A 24,632-nucleotide genomic window follows, 5' to 3' on the forward strand; every position below is an offset into this window, starting at 1 on the left:
CCCAGGGGCGCTGGTAGTACCTACTAAAGCCGGCACTGATCAGACTATAAAATAACATATGTACATATAGTTAAGTAAAGGTGGAAAAAATAACATTGAGTATAAATTGCTATACTTAATTCACATACTTCAGAAGTAAAAGGAAACAAAAGACGATATCTACCACGTATATAGTTAACGTAGCTATCTTATCGCGCATGATATCATTGTTATCAGTATGGACGAATTGCTCCATTTCTACTATGCGTCAGTGCAGTTTGAGATTCGTATAACAAATACCCAACACAGGATGCATTCGATGATCAGAAAATCATGCGGGGGTTAATATTATTGACATTGGCCTGGCATTTTGGTGTTATTTCGAGTGCGATCTGCCCCAAAGAATGTGATTGTGACATGGACAATGGCTTGAACACGGCCGTGTGTGTCGATCAAAACATCATCGGCGTAGATGTGGGAGTACCTAAAGAGGTTCAAGTGTACAGTTTGAGTCAAAATGTGATAAGTGAACTGGATAACTATTGTTTTAAGGTAAGCATTTATCTAGGTATTTTTTACTTTTTATTTATGTAGTAGGTATGTAGGTAACTTGCTAGAAGCTTTCACCTAAATTTAACGATTTAATGATTACCCAACCAACTGGCAAAACTGTTGATGGAAGATATTGATATAAATGAAGTAGATATTTAGAGTCCTCAAATACTTAGAGTCCGAATCCATCCAGCCAGTTTCGAAGAAACAAGACAATCAGGAAATTTATAAACAAACCTCTATACATCCTATACTAATATTATAAAGAGGAAAAATTGATTGTTTCTTTGCATCGAAACTATTTAAGCGATTTGAAAAAATATTTTGCTTTTGGGAAGGTACGCTATCCCCGAGTGTTATAGGCTATAGATATTTTATGCCCGTATTCCTACGGGACCGGGAACCACGCAGCTACTACCGCGCCGTGTCTCTAGTAATCTGCTTGTATTTATATAATATCATAAAATAGAAGAATAGAATTGTTCATAAATACGAAAAATAATGTGATTCAAAAATTTTTTAAATTCAACCACTAAAGTAGTGAAATAGGGGTTGAAAGTTCACTTTGATTTCCACGCGGACGAAGTCGCGGGTGTCCGCTAGTATTATGTAAAAAGCTGGTAGGTACTTACCTACCTACCAACACAACACGTTACCTATCCGCAAACAACAACCCTTGCAATCGGGTATTTTTCTTGCTTATTGCTATATTTTCATTATCTGTAAGTATAACGCATTGTGCAATGATTTGATAATGATTCACTCGTTTGATTCAAAGTACGAAGGTAAGTAGATAGGTACTAGGAAACATAGGTACCTTATTACTGCATTAGCTGAACGATTCAGTTTCGAAGTGCCTACATAATAAAATACGTACTTACTAACTCTTTATTACCTAGAATCGAGTTATAAAAAGCTTAAAAACTCTTTGAATTTGATTTCAGGAAATTGGATACATTTCGCTAGAATACTTGGATTTGTCGTACAATCTTATATTCTGGATTGGCTTACACGCATTCGCAGGATTAACCCTACTGACGAACCTAGACCTTAGCAATAACATACTGCGGCACATTTCATCGGAGGTGTTTTGGGAAACACCAAGGTTGGAAATATTAGATTTGTCATCCAATGTTTTTGAGGAAGTGAAAAACGAACCGTTGATTATGCATGACAAATTGCAGGTAAGAAATACTTTATAAGTAGATAGGTACCTATGCACTTCTAGTAGGTATTTAGTAGGTAGGTGATATGTACCACCCACCACCCAATAAGCCCACATCCACGCAGCGCTAACTGTTTGACATTAGTTATGATGCGATGCGCATGACATCATTCAGCTCACGACCAACACACGATCTATTTTATCGGATTTCAAGTCGATAGCGCCAAGTAAGCCCGCTAACCTGCATCTTAACTGCATTGTCACTCAAGATCAGGTTTAATAGCAGTCAAAGGCTAACTTTTCATAGGTTGCTACTACATGGATCGGACGATTGATCCGGACGACAAACGCTGGATCCTGACATACCTAATCATTTTAATTCTTCGTATGGGTAGGCACTATACACAATGCACCCGTGTGAGACATATTCGCCATATAGCTTGGCAAATTCGTTCTTAACACTCGGAGGATGTCCGCGGAGGCCGGGAGGGGGCTAGAGATGCCCCGCGCGCACGTCTTTATACCCGAGCAGCCCTTCCCTCTTCGCGCGCATGACTTCGAAACTGCGCAGCCCTTTCTTCAATCGCCTCATATCATGGGAGTGTTATCAACGGACTTGCCAAGCTATAGGTTAAGATAAGCCTTGGTAAGTAGGTACGTTACTATATAGTAAGATGGGTATTAATGAATGGAAATTTTACCCATCTACATGCTTGTAATCTAATGATGTTAAAATTGATTTCAGGTGCTAAATCTTAACAATTGCCGCATCAAGTCGTTACCACAAAGACTCTTCAGCAGACTGCCGAATTTAAAGAAACTCGACTTGAGCGAAAACTATATCGTCACCATCACGATAGATGTATTGAAACCGATACGAAAACTGGAGAGATTGGAACTGAGAAACGAATACTGGCAGTGCAACCCTGATTTTATTGCAGTCGAAAACTGGATACATTCCAACAACATAAAATACGAGAAGCAATGCAAAAAGAAAGCTCCGCATAAATCAGAGAAAATGATATCAATGGTTGTAGAAAGAGAATCTGTAGATATCAATAAAGTTTGGAATATAACTATTGAACAAAATGATACTGTAACAATTAAGCCGAAAGATACGGAACCATTGACGCCGTATCAGAAGTTCGATAGGGACTTTTCAGCCGTCCAAGCTTTCGTGATTGGTATTGAAATCGGTTTGGCAATAGGTATAGTGGGGACGTATTTGTGGTTAAATAGAGTTTGCGCCTGTAATTTAATTTGCACCCGACAACGAATGCAAAGACGACGTAGAATCCACAGAACGGAAAATGACATAAGAGCGAATTTACTCTGGAACAATGTTAGAAGTCCGGATTTAGAGACTCCGCCGTTGTATCGCCGACAGCCTTCTCTACCAGATCGTAGTCCACCTTCCCCAATATTTGGTATAGCAGGTTTACAAGTGGACGCCATACGAGATGATAATAGGGCTGAGACTCCACCTCCACCGTATAATGAGTGTCGTTTGAATATTTGATGTAAAAATCCTGCGTTCTCGACACGCTCACTGATATTTCTTACATTATCAATGTTATCATGCTTAACTCAAATAGGCAGTAAATTTAATTATGTGCAGTAGCACATTTTCGGGTGTTAGCCACGTACGGTAAGAGGTGCTTTTTGGCGCCAAAATTTCATTTTCAAAGTTTCAAGTTATTGTAACCACCAACTACGAAGGACGAGTCAAGTAAATTTTGTTTATAAAATTGTACACATCTGTAATTTTGGTTCGACTTAGTTGCCGGGACCTAGTACAGAATTGAATAGAATATAATTGAGTTTCTATAGATGTCCTAGCGTTCAAAAACTCCCATGTCAAGGACGTTGATGTGATATAAAGTTATGAATAAAAACAGTTTGTGATTTCAGTATTGCAGAGTAATACAAAGTCGCAGTGTTATGAATATTTGACTGATTTAAATTATACCTATAAACATAATATATTATTTCTAGATTTAAGCATGTATTTTTATGATAAACTAGAATGATAAGCTAGAAATAAACTAGGCCTTAGGTAACTTTTACTTTTAGGCTATTTTTACAGTGAATTGATGACTACGAGTACTTTAAGAGCTCATGCATATTTATAATTTATTATTGTGATAGAATCACCGATATTATAAGTTATTTAAGATCTAAAACAAAACAAAGGGCTTTTATAAATCGAAATAAAAAAATCAGAGAAGCAAAAATATGGAATATTTTATTCACTTCATAAATACCATTATCACATTCACTTAATACAATAATAATTATAATTAATTGATAAAATTTGTTAATTTTTAAAATCAAATTATACGCATAGTCAGACTCGTAAAATAGAATTTAATATAAATTCTCTATAAACTAAACAGACAATTTGGGTAACCATATAAAACTTTTGTACATGAAATAACACAACCTCATGGCAATATTCGAACTTCAAAAATTACTATGGCATTTCATGGCAAAGAACTAAAACCACTTGGGTGCTTGGAACATTTAATGTATCTTAAATAATATAAAAATATGTATATACTAAGAAAATCTAGTTAAATAAAAATTAACGCGTTAGCAGAGTCGCGCAGATAGCAATAGCCCATCATAGTAAACTATTGCGATAGGCCATCGTGTAGTTTCAGTATTACGAGTAAGGGTCATAGCACACATGTCAACTTTAGCGTTTGTAGAAAGAGAATTTTGCACATGGCTACAGGCCCTATTCTCAATCGAATAAAGTTATTATATTTCATTGTTTTGCCTTGATGATTGTAAAATAGGCAAAAATCTATTCTTAATAAATTATACATTTCATAAATATTTTTTTTGTTTCGTTACATTATTAATCTAAAAACACGTTCATAAGGTGCGATTTTCGTATAAAACATAATAATTATATATTGTATACTTAATAGTAATAAATGTTTAAAAACATTAAAATATATTTTAAATATTTTCTGTTACTATAGTAAAAGGAATGTACATGTTGTATCAAAAGGTTTAAAATTGGTAATATTCAAATAGGTAAACTTAGAATAGCTTAAAATCTTAAACGCATTGTTTCTAGTGGTAGAAATATCTTTGTTGAAAAATGCTAAGCTGTGCTCTTTTAAAAAGCTACAATATACAGCAGAAATGTGAACTTACGAACAATATGGGTGAACTTAAAGGATATTATGAGAATCTATATAATTAAAAAAAATATCTACAAAGAATTACACTAATAATAATGCTGAATCGTTGTATTTCATTAAGAGTGTGCATTCACAACACAACTCATTTGTCATTGTCATGATTATTTGTCTTTATATAAATGACTCACTCGCCCACAAGTTTTTTTTTTATTCTTTAGAAGTTAGTCCTTGACTACAATCTCAACTGCTGGTAAGTGATGATGTAATCTAAGAGGGTAGCGGGCTAACTTGTTAGGAGTAGGTAGACAAATGACAATTGCTACTCCAGTATGACGAAAGATCATTTTAAGTTTTAATTGTAGATTCATTTAAATAAATAAGAAAGTTAAATCCACGGTAACAAATAATTATATAATACAAAAGGCAGCCTTGCCTTTAAGGTTTACGAAAACATTGACAAATTACAGTGTAAACTCTATATAGCGATACTCAGGCGCACTTTATAGTGTTAGAGTTCCCAGGGTACCATGTTTAGGAAACCAGGGTCTGATGATGGGATCCTGGAGAAATCGAGGGGCACTTTCGAAAATCCTATAAGCGGCGGCGTTTCTTAATTTTTAGCCGACTTCTAAAAAAGGAGGAGGTTATCAATTTGTCGGAATCCTTTTTTTAGGTATGTTTACCGATTACTCAAAGACGCCTAAATCGATTTGAAAAATTCTTTTTTGTTTGGAAGGGTATGCTTTCCAGTTGGTCCCATAGAAATCATGTCAGTATCTGATGATGGGCTCCTGGAGAAATCGAGTGGCACTTTCGAATTTTAAAGGGGCAACTAGTGCATTTGTTAATGTTTTCATTGGTGTGTTTTATATTGAAGCCGTTTTAATGATAAAGATTTAGGATTTTCAGACAGTTCTTTCAAAAACGGCTATAATTAACATAGCACTAACTTGGTACCACCTTCAAACTGATCAGAATATAGCACATACAATGTTAGTTTTCGCTTTTTAATTCAATAGAAATATTTTTGTTATTTTGAAGTCGGTTGTATTTTATTCAATATTATTGTCGTTATTAGTGCACAAAAACTAACAACTGCTGTATGGATGATAGGGCAATCTAAATAATATAGTCATTTTACGGAGTTTGTCGTTAAATGAAGTTTACACTGTAGATATATTCGAATAACTACATACCGACAGTATAATTCAATACCTAAATATCATAATATAATCGTTGGCCCAATCATATCTGTAAGCACTAATATATACTTATATGATATAATGACTAAACTATTTTTACAATATGGTTGTAATTAATTTTATTGGTTCTGTAAAAACAAACTTACGATATAATTTATTTGAACATTAGTAACTTGTATTGCTGTTTATCCCTTAATTATAAAATATACTACAATCTTAGTATTTTAGGCACATCATGGCATCTTATCAAACAGTAAATTTAAGACATTTAAAAAACAGTTTTGACAGGAAATTTTTTGCAGTTTAAAAAATAGCCTCCCGAAAATTTTTAATCGATTTTTTTTCCCGAAAAGTTTTTTTTCGAGATATCACGTTATTAAAGCAGAGGAGGGTAAGATTTGTTCCCAATCAAAAAACAAATGCATGATTGTAGGGACATTTTGTTTCCTACCACCTTTCTCAAAACACTCTCTATCAAATACATTTTTTTTATATTTTGTAAATTAGCTGCCATATGCCATTTCCAAAGCTTGCTAAACGTGGGTCGCTGTACGCAAGGATAAGCCTCTTAGGTTATGAAGGGAGATTCTACATCGACATCGTTGTCGTCGCCGGCGAGTTCGCTGATGTTGACATCAACATGTCATGTCATCATCATGACATGTTGAGATAATGTCGGGGTGGTATGCGAACACGACCAACGCTGTATGTAAGTCGCGGCTGTACATAAGGGTATGCTCTGTTAGGTTATGGAGGGAGATTCTATTCACTGACATCAGCTTCCTCAGCGACAATGGTGTTGAGGGAACTCGTCGTCCAACTTCCAAAACTAGAACCACTGCCCGGGAAAATATACCTAAGGGTAAGCTCTCCTAGGAGAAGAACATTTTATAAACTGACGTCATCGTCAGCAAGTTGGTTGGTTACTGACGTAGTCGGTGTGGTGCTCGAACATATCATCCAACTTGTATTGAGGCATACGTTAGTTTCTTTCTTACGTTATAGAGGGAGATTCTATACACTGACATCGTCGTCGTCGGCAGCGAGTTGGCTGATGTTGACGTAGTCGGGGTGGTGCGCGAATACATCGTCCAACTTGCCGAATGTTGGCCGTTGGTCGGGGCTGTACGCCCAACAGTCCAACATCACTTTGTAGATCTCGTCGGGACAATTCTCCGGCCTCTCGAGCCGTTGGCCGCTTTCCACCACTTGTATGGCCTGGAGAAGAATATTCGAACTTATTAGCTTTAAAATATATACAGATAAACAAAAAGAAAATTAGAAAAGATCCTCCTACTTTTTAGGAAGTCGGTTAAAAATTAAGTGTCAATCATTCGTAACTATTACAAAACGAAAGATCTCTGGGGGAAAAAGAACGTCAAACGAGTCGCAGGTAGATGTTGGATGCAGGTGGTTCAGAACTGTGATGCTTAGACATCCCTACAGAACAGACGACATCACGCGAGTCACAGGGAGACGCTGGATCCAGGCTCAGAGCTGTGGTGTTTAGAAAATGTAATATAACTGAAGCTGACGTCAACAAGCGAGGCCCAAAAAGATCTTAGATACAGGTGTCTCAGGACCAACATTTATAAATTCCCATAAATAAAATTTTACTGCTGACTGATTGACATAACATAAGAAGTTTAGAGGGAATTATAAGGAGACGTTGCTTGTCGTTATCTGAGGAACCTGGTGTTTAGAATTTCCTAATGCAAAGAAGACTACAAGGGACACTGGCGTCAACAAGCGAGTCACTTTTGTTGGATGCAGGCACACTGCACCGTGGTATTTAGAATTTCCTACAGGGTCTTTAGGGGAACTTTAGGGCAACATACAGGACAGGAGGCAGGACGGTGATGGTGATGACATGTTAATGGTGAGTCACTCACCTCGATGCCCCTCATCTCTCCGTACGGCTGTTTGCCATACGAGAACATCTCCCACAGCGTGACGCCGTAGCTCCACACGTCGCTCTTGTGGCTGAAGGTGCCGTAGTTGTAGGACTCGGGCGCGTACCACTTGATGGGCCACTTGCCGCCGCGACTCGCCTTGTAGTACGAGCTGTCGGTGGACAGCGCGCGTGACAGACCGAAGTCGCTGATTTTTGCTTGATGTCTGTAAAACAACGAGCGAACCTTATGCCTTAAATACATTACTCGCTACGACGCTTCGAAGAGGTCTCGAAGTTAGCCGGATCGTGTATCGAGGCGCTTTGTCTTCGAACCTTGGATAACTTCGAGTCCTTTGACTGGGGCAAAAGCCCGACAATAATTAGAAGTTGTGATAGGCGAGGCGAAGTTGCACGAAGAAAAGCGACTAACTTCGACCAACTACGCGAGTAGTATTGGTGGGGTCAGTATATGGTCGTATATGTGTGCAATCCCAAGTTAATGCTTATAGGATATGAGCTGTTATGTAATAGCTTCAAACTAGGAATTTAAAAAGGTACAATCATCATTAACAACCCACATTCGGCATCTCACTGTTGAGCATGACTCTCCTCTCAGAATGAGAGGGATTATTAGGCTAATAGAACACCACGTTGGATGGATCTGAATAACATTAAAATGTATTAGTCGTATTATGATTTGAATTATGCTCTTCAAAATTCTTAGCCTAATAAATTGGCATGTGCATAAATCTAAGTGTGACAATGATAAGTTTTTCTACTTATCAATAAAGAGCCCAAAGTGTCAAAAATTTTCACTTCAAAACCAACCACAGTTCAAACCTCATCAGTCTACACTAACCTGGACGCCAGCAGTATATTCCTGGCGGCGAGGTCACGATGCACAAAGCGCCGTCTCTCCAGGTACCGCATCCCGGAGGCGACCTGCCACGCCCACAGGCGCAGCTCATACCCGGGGGACGCCTTCTCGGGGTGGCGCAAAAGGTAGTTGAGCAGTGAGCCTAGCGGGACCAGCTCCTGGACCATCGCGAGAGGAGGTCCCTGGAGTAACAAAGATCCTCAAGTTAGTGCCCATTATTGAACCGTAACACTGGACCGCGAGGGTCAGGACTCAGTTATGCTTCTTGTCCATAAAAATATCTTATTAAGGAACCCTCATAGCGTTTTTTTTATTGAGAAAGAATACAATAAGAAACTTACGCTAGCTAAAATCCTAATAACTATACAAATCATGCCCACGTTGACTGGTGTGAAGAATACTGGCTGCGTTTCCGCACTGGACGGCCAGGCTGATCTTTTGCGCAAAAAATGTGCCAGCCTTTCTGTCACCATTCGAGGTGAAATGATACGGAAAAAAAAATTGGCACTGCGACTCCATGGCCTCTACGGAGGTCAAGGGTCTCCGGGGCAAAAGGAATAAATAGACCCTCATAGCTATAATTTTATGTATATGAAAAGTCTTAAATTGATAAGTAATGACTTATCATGGTTATTTTGATATAAATTAACGCTGCAATAACGTCTCATTATATGCGATGCGGCAGCATAATGAAGTCGCATCGGCGCCGCAGGCGTCTCTACAGCGTACAGACTGGTAATAAAATTATGACGTATATAACACAAATCGTACTAAACAGTAAAGCCTTTAATATCTTCTATCGAAAACGCAGTCTAATTCCTTGGATATAACAAAAATATTCAATGTGGAATATTCTTCTATTTAATCTAACTAAATTCGCCGGCAAAATTGTCTGTCGTTTTCTGACGGGGACGAGGTAAACATCGAAAATATTTAACACCAATAAATATATCCTGTGTCCTTACACTACACACAACTATAAATTTCAAATCGTAATACACACACGTGTAATTTTAACACAATGAAACATCGATTCTATACGCAGTTTGTATGAACACGTAACATGATCGTATAGTTTGGACAGAGGGTTAAGAAGTAGAGGTCGTAGGGGTCCGAGGATAACGTTGTGCTAGGAGCTCCATGTAAGGGGCCTATGTCCAGCAGTGGACGTTCATCGGCTGATAATGATAATGATGAACATTATAGTTTAACTTACCAAAGAGACTCCAATAAGGCGCACTATACACCGATGCTGCAGCGACATCATGAGCTTGGCCTCGGAGAGGAACTCCCGCTTGTTCGCGTCAGTGTGTTGCACGTGTAAGGTCTTCACCGCCACCTGTATGGGCACCTTGTCCGGCGCTGCGTACACAGCCCTGAGCACCGAGCCGAACTCGCCTTCACCCAGCACCGCTCCTAGTGTTAGTTCGTTGAATGGAATGACCTCTGGAAAAACAGTATAACACTATAAAATGTCAGAATTTAATAGAATATAAGTTTTTTCCATGTTTTTGAAAAGATCATCATCATTAGTAGACCAGTGGAACATTTTTACAATTGATTACTATCAAGTTAATGGTCTGTGAGTCATCTTGATGAGGCGCTAAACTTTTTTATTTACTGAAAATTTCTTGGTAGCAAACTGGGTTACCAGGTAATAAAAACTTCTGAGCGTCGGAACGAGATAATGTACCATCAAATTTGTGGTGTTGTTGGACATTGTGGTTGTTAAGTTGTATAACTATTCATTAACACTAAAAAGACCGCAGCTGTCAAATTGATGATTTCGTGAAGTTCTGAAAAACATCTGGTTAGTAACAACGTGTGGTAACTTTTCCTCCCAAATTGTATGAATAACGAGGTTATTAAAAGTTGATACTAACCAGCTGTTATTTTACTGTTGCTCAATTACTAGTTTAACAACTTTGGAGAGCCACAATGTCCTACAATTTGCGTGATACATTATCTGTTTTTTGACGCTCAGAAATGTTTCGCAAATAAAAAAATCTTGAAATCTCGGAAGATAAAGTAGGTTATAGAGCAACGTATATACGCTATACTTTTTATCGATTAACCGGAAAAATCAATGGTTTTCGCAAGATTTGTGAAAAATTGAATTTCAGATTTTACATATATGGCTCAAAACCGTGTTGCTTTGAAGTCCTTAGGTTGTCCATTGGCTGACAATGATGACGATCAATGATGATAATGAAGAGTATTAGTAATAGGTATAGATTAATATAGATAGTACCTTGTAATGTGGATAGCTGGCCGTCGGCGTTAATGGATATTTCATTATAATTCTCCGCCAACGTAACAACAGCGCTGTTGTTGACCGGCACTTTGTACGTGTCGCATTCACTGGGGGCTTCGTCGTTGTTGTTCATGCTGTCGTTGTTGAAGTCAGACGAAAATGAGAGATTCCTTGTGAGCATTTCGAAGTCATTGGTGTTGACGGTTTGGTTGTCGTTCAATATGTCATGTTTAACGAGTGATAACGATTGGTTCATCGCCGCTCTACTTGGTGATGTCTTCTTTGTTCGCGGCATTGTAGAAAACTGTTAAAAAGGATAACAATCTTTAAAAATAATTCTAAATTGCACTGTCAATGAATTCTTTCAAAATAGAATTGATTTTGCTTATTTAGATTGATTCTCCTTGAAGGATATTTCTTTTCCAATGTGGCAATAATTATACATTGTTTGATGGTAAGTGAATATGATTATCCGAAAAAACTTGTCTAGAAGGTTGACTGCTCAAACGAAAGTGAAAATCAAATATATAAGTGGTAGTAAAATGAAGCTTACTTACCTTAAGGGAAGGATATTTTAGATCTTGGTACGTCAAATGAGGAACAAAAAAACCAAAACTATATCACAGCCCCACTCGATGTGCACTATTTACCAACAAACAAATTAGAAATGAAGGCAGAAAACGCATTTCATAACTTATTTATTTTAAATTATGTATTGTTTGTTTATAATATGTTATTTAAATATATATTAACTTTATCTAAATGTTCTAGGCCTATTGATCGAATTTATTTTAATTTAAGAACAAGTTAATTAATTATAATAATTATTATTAGGTGACTAGCGATTTATACCTTCATTCCTCATTTTATTGTTGCTAAACAGTACACATCGAGGATGTAGTATACTGTACATACTTTTATGTAGTTTAATACGAGTATAATGAACAAACCTCAGGTAGCGGTGGTTTCGGCTTGGGCGGCACCGGTGTAGTAAGCTTGGTGGGCAGCCCATCCGGCACACTGCTGTAGTGCTCTATCAGTCTTTCCAGAGTTTCTAAATACGGGCCGTCGTCTATGAACAACCAGTCGTTCTGTAACAAGATACATATTTATGTATAATGTAACCAATAGTGGACGGGAGAAGATTACAATTGTATACTTTCGACATCTTCTTCTCCTTTATTTATGTTATGTATAAAACATTTTTGCAGTATTTTTTTTTTTTTTTTAAAAAATACTGCAAAAGACCGGAAGAGTTTTCTACACATGACCGCCAAACTTCAGCTGGAAGAAGGCACCTAATGATGATAAAACATTACTGCTAATTTCAAGAACTGTTGCTGACATATCTTGAGACGAGATAAAACAAATGTCGACCAATAGCGGCAGAATTCAAAATATCGCTTCGTCTTCCGTAGTGTTAGGATGAAAGAGAGAGAGACACATTTCAAGTTATTTCATGTAGCTATTGGTCCTATGCATATTGTCTCTCTACGAGATATGTAGTTGACGCATGCTAGGCCTACTGAAAGTGATAATTAGTACTGAGTTCATTAGTATAGGATAGTTCTGTAGGCCTAATATGCGCACCGTGAAAATGTCCATTAAAGACAAAATTATGTATTTTCGACCAATAGCACCGGAAATATCGCTCTTTCTTTCGTTGCGATTGGATGAAAGAGTTATATTTTCGGTATGGCAGCTATTGGTCGACTATGCCTTGAGCATGGTTCACTCTCACCTCTCTCCGTATGATGAAGTGGTAGGGCGTGCTCTCGCAGAGCATGGTGAGCACGTAGGCGCCGGTGTTGCGCTCGCTGTAGCGCAGCAGGAACACGCCGTCGCGCGCGCCGTGCTGTGCGCAGTGCGCCTGCAGCGTGCGCACCGCCTCCTCGCGGCTCAGCGTGCCGTGGTACCACTGCGCGCGAGTGGTGTTGGGCTGTTCGGGTATGTGATTCTCTACAACAATAACCATATATTAATTACCATTTCTTAGAGAAAGGCATATTTTCTATAAAAAAAAAAGTATCCAGTTGTCTGTGTCTGTCTATAAGAGCATTGCTTTTGACTATCAATCTATGGGCCTGCTACTACTATGGTAGTTAATCCACTCACTGAGTAACTGGTAGCACTCCGTGTGTCCCGCGTTCTTGGCGAGGTGAGCCGGAGTGTCGTGCGCCAAGGTCCGGGGATGCGCCGGCGCCTTCAGTTTTAATAGCACCTGGAAATTAAGTCAACATATTATTTGGGAAGCTATTTTTTATTTTGCTTGAACTGCTTCATAGCTCCAGCCTATGTGGCTTTGGATTACGAAGTCTTGGGTCGGGCGAAATACTGACATTTTCTTTCTTTCAATATTTGCAGCACAGTTTGGAGAAAGCGGCGTTGCCTTCGTGAGCAACAGCTCCGTGGTGCTTAGCAAGTTGTTCTGGCAAGTGTACTGAAAAAATAATAATTCCTTCACTATATGCTTAGGTACCTTTATACATTCGATGTGTCCCCGTTGCGCGGCGTCGTGTAGCGGCACCTTGCCGGTGGGCGCGTGCCGCATCTGGTAGTTGGCGTTGCCCTTCGTGATCAGCAACTCCGTGGTGCTGGGCAAGTTGTTCTGGCAAGTGTACTGGAAATGTAAACATTCCACATGTCATTTGTATTTAAATAGCATAATGCTACTTTGAAATTGATATCTTTTTATTCATATACTGAAACAATTATACATATACAACTAAATACAATGTTTAAATTACTAGTAACTAACCTAACCTACTCATAATATAAAAATAAAATATAAAATGATATCTACAGACTACAGACTTAGGCGTCGTAGAATTCATCCGAATCGATGATCATTGGTAAAGTGCCCAGAAGGCTGGCAGTATTGCCAGCATTATTATGATATTAATATAATAATGATAACACAGGTATAGACTAATTAATTAAGGTGCGGGGTGCACGGTATACCTGAATGCCTGGTATTTTTGGTGCGTTTACCCAAAATAAAATTGCCCCCGAAAACCCCTGCATACTAAATTTCATGAAAATAGTTGAGAGCCATTACCAAGATTCAGGATAGGGTACGAAACAGCGAATCGCTAAAATTCGAGCAAACACCAGCCAGAAAATAGTTGCTTGTTTAAAGGTATTGATATAAATAAGGTACTGATATAAATAAAATTGAACATGTTTGCTAACTTAGTCATTATATGAATAGACTGCAGAGTAAATGAGCATGGTGTTTGTCATTGAAGAATACCAACAAATAATATAATACAGAAAATATGAAAAGATAACTTTATAGCTGCTATAGAAAAAAAAAACAGAATCTTTGGAAAAACAGTGTGGTGTGACAAGTTTATTTCACAATTTCCTAAGAACTTACGGCAATAAAAATATTCAATAATTACAATCAAAAAAGTAGCATATAATTTTTTACCTAAGAATGTAATAGTGTATATTACCGGGGTATTCGAGCACACTTCATAGAAGCAAAAATGCACTGAGGACTCATTACAAAACTATTATGAGTAAAACCTTTTTGTTATACCTTATATAAATACCACTGGGTAAGCCTTTCCTTTATATAAGGAAGAAGGCTGGGTTATTAGTTGGCCGTCAAAATAGGCTATAATTAGTTAGGAGTACGACTTACGCTGCGATGGTGGCTGACGTCACTTTAGACAATCTTTACCCACTTTGACAATATTATTGCGTGTGTCGACACGAGCCGAGATAGTACGAAGTGGTTTGATGGGAGTAGTGGGAGGCCGAAAGCTGACTATATAGGCGACTAGCTCATTCTTGTCGTGACGTTCGATCCGTCAACACCGTTTACTGGATAATCCTTCATGGATTATTTTGGGATAGGCGGGGAGAATGACCTGAATGGAAAAGGGGAGTTAACTAGTTTTAAAAGACGTCTTTAACCAAGGTTATTCTCTGCCACTCGAAGGTTTATTGGTAACATGCTTAGTGGGAATTGTTAGATCTGATAGGCTCCCATTCTTTAATTGTGTTTTGCTATTTAAATCCCGCTTCTGATGTCAATCCGATTTCTGACACGTGCGTGTGTGCGTGTAATGACTACTTACATGCAGAGGCGTGTATCCGAAGGAGTCCCGCACATTGACGGTGGCGCCGCTCTCGATGAGTTTGGCGAGGATGGTGTCCCGGCCCGCGCGCGCCGCGATGTGCACCGCGGTCTGTCCGTCCTGGTTCTTGGCGTCCCGGCTTCTGTACCCGCACGCCAGCAGTTGCGACACTATGTTGTACTCGCCCGCTTCTGTGGCCCTGGTGATTGACAATTATGATCATATATCAATTGACCTTTTTTGCCTGTCAATTCGCAATGTAGCAGCGGGGTTGGTCTATGCTTCTAGAAAGAAGTTAAATAAACATGAATATGCACAAAACATTTCATCAAAATCGGTCAAGCCGTTTCGGCGGAGTATGGCAACGAAAACTGTGACACGAGAATTTTATATATTAGATGTTTGTTACGATTTAATGTATAACCCGCTGATACTCTTTACGACGAAAAGACAGAACAGACAGTGGAGAATGAAGAGTTCATCATTTCTCAATTCCTAACTTGACGCCAAATTTAGATTATTAGGTATGATTGAAACACGCATGCTACAAGTACCTTAATATGAAACAAAAAATATAAGTGTATTAAACGCTCCACTCGATACTCGAATTTTTTTTTTAAAAGAATATTGGCCATATCTTTTTTAATATGACCATTATTTCCATTCCCCTCCAACAAGTTGGGAAAGACTGTACTCTATCAGGGCGGGAATCGAACCACTCCCCCTCGGTTGACCGACTGCTATCGTTGAGCTATAGAGGCTCTTAAATTGAATAAAGGAATTATGAATTTAAATAAGCGATGTGAAATTCCCATGTCCTGTTATATACCTACAACTTAATTGCACTTTGTATTATTGTTATAAAAAATTAAGTTCCATTACGATATAATATGACAATGTAAATATTCACATGTGTATACATTAGATACAGATATTATATAGATAATATTAGTCATATGTTGGGAATGTTTAAAGTGACAACAATGTACCAACAATTGGAGATACATCTGTGGCAATGTTTGGTTATGGTGAATCACTATGTTTATGTTAATGATTCATTAATCGTCTTGACACTTACTTGCACTAAGCTTGTACTTTAGATTAATATCCGCCTTGTGGACGTAATTAAATTCGGTTTAATATGTAATAAAAGACCAATTTCAAGGTTTAAAATGTAATAAAAACATTGAGTCATGTTTTTGGAGTGGACATGAAATTTAGTACTTAATAGTTAACGAAAGGCTTCTGTAAAATATCTATAGATTTTAGATAGGATAGAACCATTAAAATCTAGCAATAGATTTTAGCAATCCAAAAGCAGTTAGACTTAATTAATTTTTAATAGTAAGTACAGAAATTTTTCTGAAATTAAATAAAAAAAACCTGTGCATTTGAACCGCTCGACAGAAGTGATAATTTTAACCTGCTGCCGTATGCGTGAGAGAAAGAAAAGCCAGCTAGAGAGTGGCGTCGTAACGCGTTACGTTACGAAGGGTTATCATAACAACTCATAAGAAGTTATCACTTCAAAAATTTTAATTGCACACGCAAACCAAGTCTAGGGTACAGTGTTTACCTACCTTGTTTCTTTCTGTCGCAACATTTAAAAACATATGTTTTAGGATGTTACTTAAGAATATGACTTTGTTTGCAACTCAAAGATAATCTAGTTCTTTAAATAAATCGAAAATGTGATTTAAAAAGAAAGACATTGTACATCGAAGGTCATTGCCCTTGTATGTTTTGCTGTGTTGCATTAAGTGATGAACTGTAAACAGTGACAAGTTTATTGATAATTTCCTGTTCACTCAGATCAATATGAGCGTACAATAAATATTGCGAGAAGGACACTGACCAGCAGTTGAGGTCAACTTGATTCCAAATAAAAAATGGAATGTATTTTTTATATATTATAATTTATACAACTATTTAAATACCTACTGTTCTATTTGTAATAACAGTTTCAGTCGCATAGCTTTACCTATAGATTTTTTTTCAACCCCTTAGAAAAAGTTTTCTCGTAAAAAGTTATACAGTTTTCTCTTAAAACTCTGACAAAAAATATGAATGATTATTATCGGCGTGAAAGTGTAACAAACAAAAAACACTTCAGTATTCATAGGAGAGTGAGAGTATAATGTAGGACAATTATTACAATCTAAAAATGTACATACCTACCTACAACATTATAAATAACTCAACAGATTGATAACCCTTTCAATAAAGCTCTTATATCAAACCGCTCTCCATTCATTCAAGCAATAAAACAACAAAGAAAAATTAAGGACAATTTGTGTGGGTTACTTCTTAATAGGACTTCCTCCTTCAACTATCATTGCTATGCTATTGACATCACTGTAAACAATTTGAGCACTTAGCTGGAAGGAATGCTAACAGTAACAGATTATATTACACTAGCGGACGCTCGCGACTCCATTTGCGTGCAATTCTGATTTTACAAAATCCATAGGAATGGATTTTTCCAGGATAAATAGTACTATATACTAAATATCAATAAGATACTAAAATTCATCCAAATTGGTTTTTTCGTTTAGTCATAAAAAGGTAACAGACAGTCAGACTTAGGTACTTTCACATTTATAATATTAGTAGCCATAGAATTATCTATTTACTTGTAATGTACATTTTTGTCTATTTGCCAAATAAGTAATCAGATCAAAATCAAATTTAATTTTTTTCAACATCCAGTTTGACTATTTTTAAAGACTCTACCATCAATTCAGAAGGCTGGTTCTGGTGAGAGCCAGCAAGAAACTCAAGAATTGCTCTTTTAAAGAGAAATCATACATTATTATAATTTATAATAATAAAATTACATAATATTAAATATCTCATTATTAGGCACAATTATAGACAATTAGTATCATGCAGGAAACAAAAATGTAATAAAAGAAATGCACAAATTAAATTTCAATTTACTTAAATTCAGGATTGAGGAGGTTTAGCAGTACTAGAGTTAGTCTGATGAAGTATTATCGCCTCCATAGCCACCAAGTAGGAATGCTTATGTTATTTATAAAAGTTTTACACATACATGACTTGACATTTCATTATTAATACAATACTATTTATCATTATTTACATACCAACATAATTATTTGCAGTTGGCATTATAAATAGATGAGTCAATAATTTTATATAATAATGCAAGCTTATCTCAAAAAATATTTATTATTTATTATATTATTTTGTATCATCATTTATTTTGTAATGAAATCAATTACTATTAGTGCTGGTTTCACCACCTTCTGATAAGTGACAGATTCACAAATATTGTATTTGCCCTCAATATATAAATAAATAAATAAATATACTTTACATCACTACTTACGGTAACATATTTATTGGCAGAATTTGCAGGCATTCGCTAGTTTGACATAAAGTAAGTCAATGACAAAACTGACATTCAGACTATCTAGCACTTACTAGCATCTGGTGAAACCAGCCCATTGACTATTTTAAACCGACAGAAATTAATAAGAAGAAGTTTTCTAAGAAGTTTATATTTTGTAAAATAACCCCAATGTTTCTTTAACTCAAATCTGAAAGTTATTGCCAATAATTTCAATATTGTAGAGTCAACATCTGAATAGCTCCTATAGGCATAGTTATAAACATGGATTATGATTTAAACCTCAACTTTCTTCAAATTAAAATGGACCTAATCACTACTGTTTAATATTTACTTTACTTTGAAGAAAATTGAGGTATTAATCTTGTTCCATGTTTATAAATAAGGCCACCAGTTTAAATCAATGATAAGAATGTGCTAATGATTACCGTCAAAGGTATCATGAGGTATAAGTTTTCTCACTGCCATACAATGTTCCCAGCAACCTCACAATGAATCCATAGAAAGCCAAGATATTAGTCTCATTAAAGATTCCAATGGTATAACCACTTACCTATGTAATAAATTAGTTGTCCCTTGAGTCCTAGATTCATGTGGTGGAGGCTCACCCTTGCACACCACAGATAACCGAGTCACAAGACCGTTTGAATCTCCTCTGTAATGCTGAATCAAAGTGTCCAAGCCATGGACAGTTGTATGTTCTTCTATAGAGAAGAAGGCGTCTTCCCCATGCCTCCTTATTTGGTAGTGTACAACCTCTCCCTAAAAATAATAACTTATTAATAATTTAGCAGAAAAAATATAAATTTCCAGTTACTTATGTATGACAATCATCATCAATATCAACCTATATTCGAAGAGGGTATGAATGAGCCGAATATGGGTTGATAATGATAATGATGATACGGTTTGATTGAGTTTCTTCTAAGAATAAGAGGGTTAGGCTAATAGTCTACCACGTTGGTCCAATATAGATTGGCAGAATAAAGAAAATTCTCAGGTATGCAGGTTTCCTCACTATGCTCCCTTTGCCATTTGAGACACCTGATGTTAAATTTCTTAAAATACACATAACTGAAAAGTTAAAGTGCATGCCCCAGACTCGATTCAAAAATTCTGGGTAAAAGTCAGGTGTTATATCCACTCGGCTATGATTGCTTCATGACTAACTATGCAAACACATAAATATTTGTTTCTTATTGCTAAGTACCAGTAAAGTATTACAAAATGTAAACTAAAACACAATCTAAGTTATTTTAATCATAAACAGTGTGTGCTAAACTACACATCCCCTCTGAAGACTAACATAACATAACCCAGCGGGTTTATAATAGTTGCACAGTTTGGCAATTTGCACCTTTGCGAGAGAGAAGTTTTGGCTCATACTGTATTTTGTCAAGTGTAAGGTTTCAGTAGATAAAAGTTTAACTGAGAGCTAAAAAATATTATTATTTGAAAATTAACAATCGTTATTTTCAAATTAATATAAGTATTTTGAAAAAAATACCTACTCCATAGTTAACCTTATCTTTCAAAGTAGGTATTGTATTTAAAAGTGCTTTGTTGTCATAGACGTGTTAGAATAATCACATTGTTATGAACTGTTATCAAATTCAATTAATTACAAGTGTTTACCTGATGTAAAACAGAGAGTACGTAATCTCCGGGTGAAGTATTACTTTCCCGAACCAAGAACACACCATCTTCGCCCTCTAAAACAATATAGCTCAACTTTTAAAGTAAGCGTGAGTGAGACAATTAACTCCACAAAAACTACACACTGCTCAGACAAACCTACCTTCTTTTAGAAGTTTTTCCGCAGTTTCTCGAGATATCTTTCCATGAAACCAGTTTACATTATCCTCTCTATTCATCCTCAACAAGAAAGAGTTTGTCTGAAAAGTTAAAACCTGCTCAACAAGTGTCACTGGTCACTACAGATGATCCAATTTTTGAATAGTTTCTCACAAATACACATTACAGCACATCTAATAAATTAATAACGTGATCGTAGGCACTCTTTCAATTCTTTTAATTACAACAATTTTGTTTATTTAGCTAATTCAAAAGTTTTGATGTCACAATAACAACATCGTAACTATAGGCTGACAAACAACTTTTTGTTTTTTATTTCTTTCTAACCTATGGCAAAAGCAACAAGAAATATCCTGAATGTTTCACATTCTAGTTCAATATTTGTATCTCGTTTGCGGGGATTAGCTTTTAGCTAGGTTAAAAAGAGACAGATGTTATCTGATAAGTCCGTTGAAAATATACAAAATGGTAAACGTCAACGTCAACTATCGAATTTAGTCAAATTAGAATCTCATTATTTATTTTTGAATAATTTTGTCATCACCTTCAATTATTTATATCTCACATGTATTTTAATAATTAAGTGCATTAATAAACATATTAACGTAATCTTACCTTTAACAATATGAATGACGTCATGGTTGTTATCATGATATCCAACTTTGGAAACTCACAAAAATATTTACAAATAACGCAATAATTGTACGTAACGCGTACTATCCATTTGTTTTTCCTTCACATGCTGAATAAACATATTTTTGACTGATATATGGAGTCAACACAAAATACTTTATCTATAAAAGCGTTCACAGTGAACGGAGTGCGTCTAGAAAGCAGCCGGCAGACAGGCGCGGTATCCCCGACTCTGCCTTCCAGCGAATGACTCATAGCAAGGTCAATTCCGAGAAATGAATCACCAGCCAGCGTACTCAGTTCAGCAATGCCATAAGTAGTACGCATTCCCTCACAACACTTACATCGTTATTATATCTATACGTCCAATATACGTTTAACTTATATATAACAGGTAGGTAAATAAAGACAGATACCGTAGATATCTACCTACGTAACATACATAATTATAACTATAAAACATACGAGTAGGATACAATCTAGTGTCTACCGACAAAGATTATGGTAGGTATAATATATCCACTGGTTGGGACTAAGTAGATAGGTACTAGGTACCACACTTATGTACTTGAGAAAGTTTAATCAGAAATAAAAACTGAAAAAAATCACACTAAAGCCATACTCGATGTTCACTGTTTACCAACAAACAAATTGAAAATGAGGGTATAAATCGCTAGTCATTTCCCACATAATAATAATTAATATAATTAGCTTATTCTTAAATAAATGAAAATAAATTAGATTAATAAGCTTAGAACTATTAGATTTATCTAATATATTTTGAATAACAATTGATATAAAAACAATACATAATTTAAAATAAATAAGTTTTGAATTGACATGCATTTTCTACCTTCATTTCTAATTTTGTTGGTAAACATCACACATCGAGTAAGGCTGTAGTATCAATATATTTTTCAGCTTGTATACTGTTAGTTTTTTAACCGACTTCCAAAAAGGAGGAGGTTCTACGTTCAGCTGTATGTATGTTTTTTTTTTTTTTTTTTTTTTATGTCCAGCGATAATTCCGTCAATTATGGACCGATTTTGAAAATTCTTTTTTTGTTTTGTAGGGTTTACTTCCAGGGTGGTCCCATTTTTTTCATGTCAGGATCTGATGATGGCATCCTGGAGAAATTGAGGGGAACTTTCGAAAGTTGTACAGATGGCTAGTACGTTTGTTAGTGTTTCCATAAGGTATTTTAAACCACTATAACTTTATGAAGGTTTGGAGTTGGTCTGATGGTGGAGCCGAAACACAGACGATGGAACTCGTCAAGGATTTACAGCAGTCACCTTTTGTTTGGGCTCGATTAATTTGTATTGATGAGTACTTTCCACCTATATGGGTTGTGACTGTATTAAGGGTCTGGTGATGAAGACGAGGGACAGTGAAGAGAACTCCTCGACGGTTCACAGTAGCTACCTTGTGTTTGGACTTGATAAATTTGTATTGATGAGAACTTTCCACCTAGATGGATTGTGACTGTATTAAGGGTCTGATGATGAAGACGAGAGACAGAGAAGAGATCTCCTCGACGGTTTACAGTAGCTACCTTGTGTTTGGACTTGATAAATTTGTATTGATGAGAACTTTCCACCTAGATGGATTGCGACTGTATTAAGGGTCTGGTGATGAAGACGACTCTAATCTTTCCAATATTCACATATGCAGCTGAGACATGGACTATCAAATCAGCTGATCGGCATCGCATAGATGCCTTTGAGATGTGGTGCTGGCGAAGAATGCTCCGTATTCCGTGGACAGCGCATAGGACCAATGCATCGGTGTTGAAACAACTCAACATCTCGAAAAGACTTTCCACCACCTGTCTTCAGAGGATCCTTGAGTACTTCGGTCACATTGCCAGGAGAGAAGGAGATAACCTAGAGAAACTTGTTATCACTGGCAAAGTGGAAGGAGACCTCGGGGACGTAGCCCGATGCGTTGGTCAGATCAAATCCGCACCACTCTCGATACAAAAGTACACGATGCTCTACAAGTCGCGAAAAGCCGAGCCGCATGGCGTGACATCGTGCGGAAAAAAGTTATGAATGTGTGATAGGGGTCACGACCCTCAGTAATGAGGAACACGATGCGGAGAGAGATGAAAACGAAGCACAGTGAAGAGAACTTCTCGACGGCTCACAGTAGCTACCTTGTGTTTGGACTTGATAATTTTGTATTGATAAGAACTTTCCACTTAGATAGGTTGTGACTGTACACACGCAGTGGGTATGCTAACACTAAAAATAAAAAAATAAAAATTTTAATAAAAAAAATTCAACCGACTTCCAACTCAAAAAATAACTTTAACTAAAAAGCAAAAAATAACATCCTACCTATGTGCTACCTTCTGATCAGTATAAAGGCGGTGCCAAGCCAGTGTCGTGTTTTAATTAAAGCTGTCTCTGGAATAACCACAGAAATTTTGTAGTTTAAACGTATTTAATTAAAACATCACTGGCTTGGCACCGCCTTCAAACTGATCAGAAGGTAGCACATAGGTAGGATGTTATTTTTTGCTTTTTAGTTAAAGTTATTTTTTGAGTTGGAAGTCGGTTGAATTTTTTTTATTAAAATTTTTATATAAATCAAATAAAGACGGAGGCTTAGAAAAGTAGGTACCTAGTAGGTACCTACTACCAACCGTGCATTGGTTATTATAACCTAATTCTAATTAAATAAATAGAGGTGGAGAATCGTAACATTCGTACGATTCGATTCGATTACGATTTACGATTACGATTCTCCACCTCCCACGTGTCAAGTGATCAATATAAATGGTTAGTAAGCCTATGTAGGCATTTACGGGAAAATTTGCTGTTTCTTTTTCAGTAGACCATAGAAATGCCGTACGGTTTCTACGCTGTATAATTTCTTGTGCCGTTTGTAATTACAGATTTTAGCGATCACTATCAGACCGAACGGCTCGACTTCCCAAATCCGGGCTGCAATTTTTATAGAGAATTTCTTGGAATTAAGAAAATGTATTATACAGAATGCTCGGGAGTCCGAGCATTCTGTATAATTTTCATTTTCTTCTGTACAATACATTTCCCATATAACTCTAGGTCTAGGGTTCCTTTATTCTTTAAGGAAAATTAATTAAAAATGTCTAAGTAACATGACTGTTCAAAAATGAATACATATTTCTTATTATGTAAACAGATCTTAAATTGTGTGACTTAAATCGCATCCTTAAATTAAGACCTAGCCAAACCTAATCATTGATAAATATCATGAAGTAGCTTACTAGTAAAGTGCGGAGTGCCAGGTGCAATAACTCGTCGAAAGACTGCACGGGTGTGAAATCGTGCGTGCGTGTGAGGTGCAAAATCGTGCGTGTGAGGTGCATCAGTCGAGGGTTTTTCATTCATCGCTACACGCCTCCCGGCCCGCGCGGACCATCTGGAGCGTTACGAACGAAGTTTCCAAGCTATACCAACGAGGAACGAAGTGCGTATACTAAAGCCAAACTCGCTGTGCAATGTTTATCAACAAACAAATTAAAAATTAAGTTAGAAAATGCATATCATTTCATACCAACTTTATTTAAAGTTATGTATTGTTTTTTTTATAAAATTATGTTATTCAAACTATAAGAACATTATCTCATTGTCAGATGTAAAATGACTAGCGGT

General features: G+C 36.6%; 2 protein-coding genes across 2 annotated transcripts; one reads left to right on the forward strand and one right to left on the reverse strand.

Moving 5' to 3' along the window:
* The first annotated feature begins 13 nt into the window (after positions 1–13).
* LOC112052159 (leucine-rich repeat transmembrane neuronal protein 2) lies at positions 14–3,930 on the forward strand. Its single transcript, XM_024091126.2, has 3 exons — positions 14–531; positions 1,476–1,715; positions 2,442–3,930. The coding sequence occupies exons 1-3, from the start codon at positions 313–315 to the stop codon at positions 3,213–3,215; spliced, it is 1,233 nt and encodes a 410-aa protein (XP_023946894.1). The 5' UTR covers positions 14–312; the 3' UTR covers positions 3,216–3,930.
* On the reverse strand, positions 3,916–21,239 carry LOC112052158 (tyrosine-protein kinase HTK16). The gene is made up of 14 exons (XM_024091125.2): positions 20,970–21,239; positions 20,338–20,434; positions 20,175–20,251; positions 19,093–19,301; positions 15,167–15,365; positions 13,558–13,698; positions 13,194–13,299; positions 12,820–13,037; positions 12,029–12,169; positions 11,076–11,382; positions 10,041–10,270; positions 8,807–9,006; positions 7,946–8,171; positions 3,916–7,271 (listed from the first exon to the last, which is right to left on the reverse strand). The coding sequence occupies exons 1-14, from the start codon at positions 21,003–21,005 to the stop codon at positions 7,068–7,070; spliced, it is 2,391 nt and encodes a 796-aa protein (XP_023946893.1). The 5' UTR covers positions 21,006–21,239; the 3' UTR covers positions 3,916–7,067.
* Positions 21,240–24,632: the final 3,393 nt, after the last annotated feature.

Source organism: Bicyclus anynana, chromosome 1, assembly GCF_947172395.1.
Source record: "Bicyclus anynana chromosome 1, ilBicAnyn1.1, whole genome shotgun sequence".
Lineage (NCBI taxonomy): Eukaryota > Metazoa > Arthropoda > Insecta > Lepidoptera > Nymphalidae > Bicyclus > Bicyclus anynana.

Excerpts from the sequence above, each read along its gene's own strand:
- LOC112052159 (XM_024091126.2), top strand. The coding sequence starts at position 313 with ATGCGGGGGTTAATATTATTGACATTGGCCTGGCATTTTGGTGTTATT. Across the intron at positions 532-1,475 it reads TGGATAACTATTGTTTTAAG|GAAATTGGATACATTTCGCT; the intron begins GTAAGCATTTAT and ends ATTTGATTTCAG. Across the intron at positions 1,716-2,441 it reads TTATGCATGACAAATTGCAG|GTGCTAAATCTTAACAATTG; the intron begins GTAAGAAATACT and ends AATTGATTTCAG.
- LOC112052158 (XM_024091125.2), bottom strand. The coding sequence starts at position 21,005 with ATGATAACAACCATGACGTCATTCATATTGTTAAAG. Across the intron at positions 13,038-13,193 it reads GGAGTGCTACCAGTTACTCA|AGAATCACATACCCGAACAG; the intron begins GTGAGTGGATTA and ends TTATTGTTGTAG. Across the intron at positions 11,383-12,028 it reads CGAAACCACCGCTACCTGAG|TTTTCTACAATGCCGCGAAC; the intron begins GTTTGTTCATTA and ends CCTTTTTAACAG.